The following is a 7,753-nucleotide window of genomic DNA, read 5'->3' on the forward strand; positions in this document are numbered from 1 at the left end:
ACACACACATTCACAGATACACACACGCTCATATACAAAATGTGTCGTCTTCGTTGTCGTATCAAATGTCCTTTACTGTGTAGTACGTAACGAATGCGCAAACACTTACACACACTCACATATACATATACACACATGAAGAAAATGTGTCTTGGTGGTGGTAGAATATGTCCTTTACTATCTCGTAAATACATATACATTCATATACAAATGAGAGACATACACACTGATAGACATATACACACTGATAGACATATATACAAAATGTGCCGTTGTCATCGTGGATAAAATGTCCTTTACTCACTCGTAGGTAATGAACGCGTAAACACACACACAGTGGAACACACATACACATTCCAATAGAAAATGTGTCCCGTCGTCGTGGTTTAAAATGTCCTTTAGTATAGCTGAATATAAAACAAAAACTATTTTCGAGAAAATTTTATATTGTTTTAATCTAAATGAAAGAAAAAGTACATGATGATACACACGGAGTCTAATAATATTACCTTGTAAAATTTGATTTGATTTGTTGGAACCGTTTGAGACAGTCAAAGATTTTTTTTTTATAGAGAGATTATAATCGGTCAGTTAAAAATAAATACATTTAATTTGAAATCATTAACTAACGTTAATGAACCAACAATATTAACGTAACATCGATCTGATTGAATTCGAATTCGTTAAGTATTGCTGCAAAGGGAGTGGATTAATGTTATGTTTCAACCAAGTCCAAATATACACTAAACATTCGATGTCAGACAAATGTATTAATTCATATAAATACCTGTATGTATGTACGTCTGTATGCGTATGTGTGAGTAAGATATTTACTGCAATAAAAGTGAATTTTACCATTTTATATTTTTTCTGTCAGCGTTAATTCTAAAATTATCTAGTTTTCAGCTAAAAAATATTTCAATCGATCAAAAAACAAATCGTTTCTGGTACAAATAAATGTGAACTATTTAGGAAAAGGTTATGAATGTTGTTGCTATAATGTTTTCAGACGCGAAGAAATTAATTCGTATTTTAAAGAGAAAACTAAGATATTTTCTATTTCACATTAACTAAAATTAAAACGTCTCAACGAAAATGGTATTCGTAATGATTTACTCTCTCATAAAACAACGAATACAAATATACGAAAATACACGCAGATATCACGAGAATTTATTTTCTGTCTGTTGTGAGATGATTAATCTCAACCACATACACACCAAAAAGAAAAAACTAAATTAAAGCTATTATTTAACAGCTGCGCACCACTAATCAAATTTAAAGTATCCCGGCTTGTGTTCAGTTAACGTTTAGTTTGGAATAAAAGGACAATATGATATATTCATAAATTTACATCGTAATTATTTACTCTACGAAACCGGCAGAGAAGTTCTATACTTGATTCTGGTGCAATGCAGTTGATGTATTTAATAGCATATTCTCTCTCTCTCTCTCTCTCTCTCTCTCTCTCTCTCTCTCTCTCTCTCTCTCTCTCTCTCTCTCTCTCTTGTATCAAGGCATATTCATGCCGTAGACGAATCATGGCTTGTTCCTCCTCCATATATTTCTGTCTCTCGGAACATCACCCAGGTCTCTCTCGCTCTGCACTTTCATCCTCTTCTTCATCCAGTCGAACATCTTCATTCTCTGCCTTCCTATCGCTCTCCCTCCCAACAGCTCAGTCTCCACCACGTAACGCTCCACTCTGTCATCCTCTCTGAGAAAATGACCAACAAATCTCCACTGTATGTCTGTCTGTCTGTCTGTCTGTCTGTCTGTCTCTCTCTCTCTCACACACACACACAAAAACACACACACACACACACTCTCTCACTCTCTCTCTCTCTCACACACACACACACACACACTCTCTCTCTCTCTCACACACACACACACACTCTCTCTCTCTCACACACACACTCTCTCTCTCTCTCTCTCACACACACACACTCTCTCTCTCTCTCTCTCTCTCTCTCTCTCTCTGATAGTATATATTAACTGTCTCTTCACCTCCAACTTCAACACTTCCACATTCGTCACCCTCTGTACCCACAAGATTCTAAGCATTTTTATGTGAAATCACATTTCTGCAGCTTTGGGTATCTTCTCCATGCTTATCCATATTGTCCAAGTATCACATCCATACGTTAGCACCGACCAGATGTAACACTTCAATAGTCTTTTCATTCCAAATCTTTTTGCACCAAAAATGCTCCTCATATCCATAAAAGTCTTCTTTGCTAATCCAATTCTGCACTCGATGTCCTTATCTGACCTCCGGTCTGATGTTATCCACTTTCCCAGATATATTAAGATGTCCTTCTCTATTTCAGTTCTACTCACCGTCAAGCGATATGTGGGTACATGTGCTTTCTTGGTACAGATCACTGAGGAGATATTTTTGCAGCTAATTGCCAATCCAAGTCTTTCATTCTCCTGAGTCACTATATTAATCAATCCTTGAAGCTTCTCTTCTGTGTACGCAAACAAAGCCGTATCGTCTGCTTACCTCAGATTGTTATAATTCCTTTCCCCCAGTTGTAGCCTTGCTATTGTGTTTATCCCACTATACAGGCTGAATAAATCAGTTGACAATATACAACCCTGCCGGACGCCTTTCTGAATGTCAATCCAGTCGCCCAATTCTCCATGCACTCTGATGACTGCTTTCTGAACCCAATGCAAATTACGAATTATTCTTAGATCTTTCCCATAAATCTCGAGTTCTTCCAGCTTTCTCACCAAATTTTCGTGCTTGACACAGACAAACGCCTTCCTATAGTCAATAAAACAGATGTACAAGTCTTTTTGTTTCACTAAACACTTTTCCACCAACGTCCTCAAGTACAAAATTGAATTTCTCTTCCCCTTTCCCGCTCGATAGCCGAATATTTCACCTGATAGGTTTCCCTTAATAGTAGCTTTCACACGATTCAGCTCAACTCTCAAAATAATCTTTGTCACATGACTCATTAGGCTTATCGTTCTGTGAGTTTTGCACTAGATTGTTCCAGACTTTTTAGGCAAGGCGATGAAGATTGATTCCAGCATTTCTTCAGGAACATCCCCCGACTTGTAAACATGATTCGCTATCCCTGTTAATTGTTCTACTTTCAAACTCCCCAAAGCTTTTGCTAGTTCAAATGCGGTGTTGTCATTTCCCGTCGCTTTTCCGTTTTCCATCTTGTCTATAGCCGGCTTGATTTCAGCTGCTGTAATCATATGGCCATCCCTTGTCTTGTTTATCACTGTTTTTTCTTTCCTTCCATCATCAGCGTAGAGACCTTGGATGTAATCGGTCCACATGCACTTGACGGAATCGTCATGAATCAGAATTGTGCCAACTTCCTCTTTAATGCAGCCTGTCAGATTTTCCTTCCGCCTAAATGTAGCTTGTCTAACTTTTTCATGCATCATCTGTGCTGCTATATTCTCTAGCTCTTTAATCTCTTCACAAGACCCCTCCAGATATTCTTCCTTTGCTTTTCTGCACATCTTTCGAATCTCTTATTAGAGATATTAGATAGAGTTAACAGTGTTACCAAATTGAAAGTACTAAAATTTGGGAAGTCTATGATAAGAAGTTTTTGTGACAAATATTGACATGCAATTGAATTTCACTATGCTTTATGGCTAATTATAAAAAATAAATATCGGAAATAAAAGATAGAAATATCAAGAAAACATGATGATGTCGTAGTGAATAAATTATATATATATATGTGTGTGTGTGTGTGTGTGTCTGTGTGTGTGTGTGTGTGGGTGCGTGTGTGTGCGTGTGTGTTTGTATATATATATATATATATATATATATATATATATATATATATATATATATATATATATATATATATATATATATATAAAATTACGAGGATAAAAACACATATTCACCCATGTCAGTTATTTATAGGCTTAATTGACTTGCAAGAAATAGCAGCCGTATCACCTTCAAATTAGATGGAAAGACAAATGACACGTGATGGTAGGAAAAACAAAACCATGACGATATAAAGTGTTACAAAATAAGTGCAACAATTCAAATCAAATACAAAAACTGATTTCAGATTAAATGACTTTTTGTATTTAATCTGCAAGATTGTTGATGTGAATTCCTGAGTTGAAGCAAATTTTTTGTGGTCTTGGGAGTGATTTCAGATTTGCGTTTTTCGAATAGTTGCAAGTTAAGCGTTTGTATGTTTGGTTTGTGTTCTTGCGTATCGATGAGTATGTTTACACGAGTGTGCTTATGTGTACCCGTCCACGCCTAGGTGTGGATGTGCAGGGTTGTATTGGAATCGTTCATACTTACATATATTTATTTTTATCGATTTCTTTGTATGCCACTGTAAATCTAATCCTGACTTATCTGTACGTACTTAAATAACGCGTTGCGAGTAAGTTTTACTATTGAAAAAATGTACATATTTTCATGTATTATTTGTAATAGCGGGACCCGTGAATATTTCACTGAATTATTGGGTAAACTTGGATTATTTCTGAAAACTTTATCCAAAACATCTCAAAGTGTAGCCTGTGTTGCATGTGTATCAAAAGATAGTCGTTCATCTACTGGTAATTGAAGTGGAGGAAATTGGAATATGGTGATTACATAATGCGCTTTATATAAAAAAAAACTTTATATATTTTATGCACACTTTTATAGACTTAATACACAGCACCCTCGCTCTTTCTTTCTCACTCTTTGCCTTACCCTCTTTTTTCTCTCCTGTTTCGTTTGCTCTGTATATTATCACCCAATGAAATTATTCTAACTCCCACAGATTAAATTCACAGGCATATATACACCGACACAACCAACTTTGATATTATGGAAATTCAAGCATAAGGAAAATATGCTATAGGGTCTCTATTATGGGATGTGAATCACTTTTATTTTTTAGACATATGCCGTGTGTGTGTGTGCGCGCATGTGTGTGTGTGAATGCATGTGTAGGGACTTCACAGGATATTGTTTTATTCGGTTACATGTTTTATTAATTTGACTGCCACCATACTGGAGCACCACCACTTGAAAAGGTTGAAGCCGAAAACCTCCACCTCAGGACTTATATATATATATATATATATATATATATATATATATATATATATATTTGACGCCATAATTGATCGCTAGCCACTAAACCTGTTTTATTTTCTCTCTCTGCTTATTTGTGGGTTCCTTTCTGTTGAAGAGCTTAGGCTATAAACGTAAAAGACTTTCTCATTTACCGAGCGTTAAACTAATACATCTATTTGGCGTTTACACACCCGTCTTTTGTTTTGCTTTTCTTTTTTTTTTTTTGTAAATTCCAACTATATATTTGACGGCTACTTTCATTGTCCGACTAGCAAATTCACTCAGAAAGCTATGGTCGAGCTGAGGCTATAGAAGAAGACACTTGCCCACGGTGCTACTTAGTGGGACTGAACTTGGAACCATGTTATTTGGAAGCAATCCCGTTACCACACAGCCGGCTTTGAAAGGCACTTCGTAATTCCAAGACAAGGAAAATATGGTTTAAATGGTTAAAAACAGGGAAGCGAACACAACAATTTTAATAGTAAATACGGAGAACATTGAATAGAATAGAAACATGAATACGCTCTCAGATATTGTTTGTGTCTTGGCGGAATGTGTATTCTTGTAATACACCAAAATATATTCCGTGCTTATATTCTTCTATGAATTCGATTTTCCTTAAACTGATTAATAATACTCCATTAAATTATGTAAACGTTCATGTTAACTACATATCTACGTATATTTAAACAAGCATACATGTATAAGCAACCAGCGAAAAAGAACTTACATCTATACAAATGCATGCATGCGTGCAATGCATGCGTTCAATGCATGCGTTCAATGCATGCATGCATGCGCGCACACAAATACAAACAATTATATATTTATACACATACGTACACACACATATATATATGTATATATATATATATATATATATATATATATATATATATATATATATATATATATATATATATATATATATATATATATTTATATATATATACATACATATACATACATGCATGCATGCATGAATATATATATATATATATATATATATATATATATATATATATATATATATATATACATATACATACATGCATACATATACATATGTATACATGCATGCATGCATGCATGAATGCATACATACAAACATTATATATATATATATATATATATATATATATATATATATACATTCTATGTATAGGATATGTAGCTAACAATTTCTCACAGCGTTTAGAATAGATTTTTATTGTGAATCCAATAAAAACTTTAAAAACGTTTTCCTTTACTTCACTGCATAAACATTTATAACGTTGAATAAAAAATGGTTGAAAGAATTATTCTCTTAGAAGTGGCTGCTGTGATAGCAACATCCTGAGGAAGTGAGGTGTAAGCACTTATTTCAGCACAATTGCCAATCAGTTAAACTAAGCTCTTTTTTTTTAGCATTTAATACAATAAAAGAAGTATTGGGTAACTAATTACACTCAATGAAGATAAGTACTTCAAACGAAAATAAACCACGTTGTTTCCTCATTAATTCAGTATTCTCAATGCGTATATTTCAGCATAGGCGTAAATTCCTCTCTGTCTTTTAAGACATGATTATCTCATGTCAGTTCAATATGGTTTTGTTTTTCAATAAATCAACAATACATCAATAATCTATTTAATTTACTTTTTTAAATAGTGAAATTTAGAAAATAACTCTTAATATAAAAGAGAATGTTTCGGTGAGAAATATTATTAGCTCTGATTCTATTTTGACTTGAATGACTAAACAGCAGATGATGATTGCAGTACTTTACTAGAAATAAAATTATTTGTCGACCAGAGCAAGTTTCAATTTCCTATACTACATCTTTCGTAGTTGTATGAGTTTCCCAGTCTTTCTAATATGAATTTGCTGATGGTTCTTTTTCATCCCACTACTATTCTAAGAGACATGTTTGAGGAACACTGCAGTAACTTTTCTTAAAACATAGAATGCAATGTAAGCATCTCTTATATCATGACAATTTCCTTACTCATAAAGTAATTAGAATCAATTCACACGATTATGTGTTGTACAAAATGAACGAGATTCGCAATAATATCACCAACAATTACATTTTTTGATAATATTAATATGTACTTGTTATATCGCACGTGCGGATGACCTCTACTCAACTCTCACTTCCGACGACTCGACTCTACGGCGCTCGACGTCTAGTCTACCGAAGGCTTCGTCTCGCTCTCCCACTCTCCCGCGCTTGCGCTCTGCTCGACGCCTTTCGTCTAGCTATTTATACGTTCGTATTGGACTAGCCTACTTATCGCCTGGGGGCGTCCTCACAACAGTACCAAACAGGAATACTTTAGATGAAAATAAATGTTTTGATTCTATCTCTGAAATGCCTGTATTACAAATATTTGAACAATCTTAGAGACATTTTAATCGCTTCAAAAATATCGCAAAATACTGCATCATATCGTATTTCATCCAATTTTCGAAAAGTTAATGAATTCATTTTATGGTAATATATTCTAGATTTATTTTAAAATTTAAGCTTTCTTATTTATTTTGGAAGTCTTTCAATCTTGGCAGATTTAAAGCACATTTGTGAAGTCTTTGCGAAAACGTAGTATATAAAAACCAATCCACCATCTGGTAGAAAGGGTAAAACTGATAAAACTGCGATATTTACAGTTTTTATATTTCTGTCA

General features: G+C 34.2%; 1 protein-coding gene across 1 annotated transcript; it reads right to left on the reverse strand.

Moving 5' to 3' along the window:
* Window positions 1–3,000: 3,000 nt before the first annotated feature.
* Window positions 3,001–3,495, reverse strand: LOC149136511 (uncharacterized). The gene has a single exon (XM_089348351.1). The coding sequence runs from the start codon at window positions 3,493–3,495 to the stop codon at window positions 3,001–3,003; it is 495 nt and encodes a 164-aa protein (XP_089204477.1).
* Between the last annotated feature and the right edge of the window lie 4,258 nt (window positions 3,496–7,753).

The sequence above is a fragment of the Octopus bimaculoides genome, chromosome 3 (assembly GCF_046866305.1).
Source record: "Octopus bimaculoides isolate indiv1 chromosome 3, ASM4686630v1, whole genome shotgun sequence".
In the NCBI taxonomy this organism is placed as follows: Eukaryota; Metazoa; Mollusca; class Cephalopoda; order Octopoda; family Octopodidae; genus Octopus; species Octopus bimaculoides.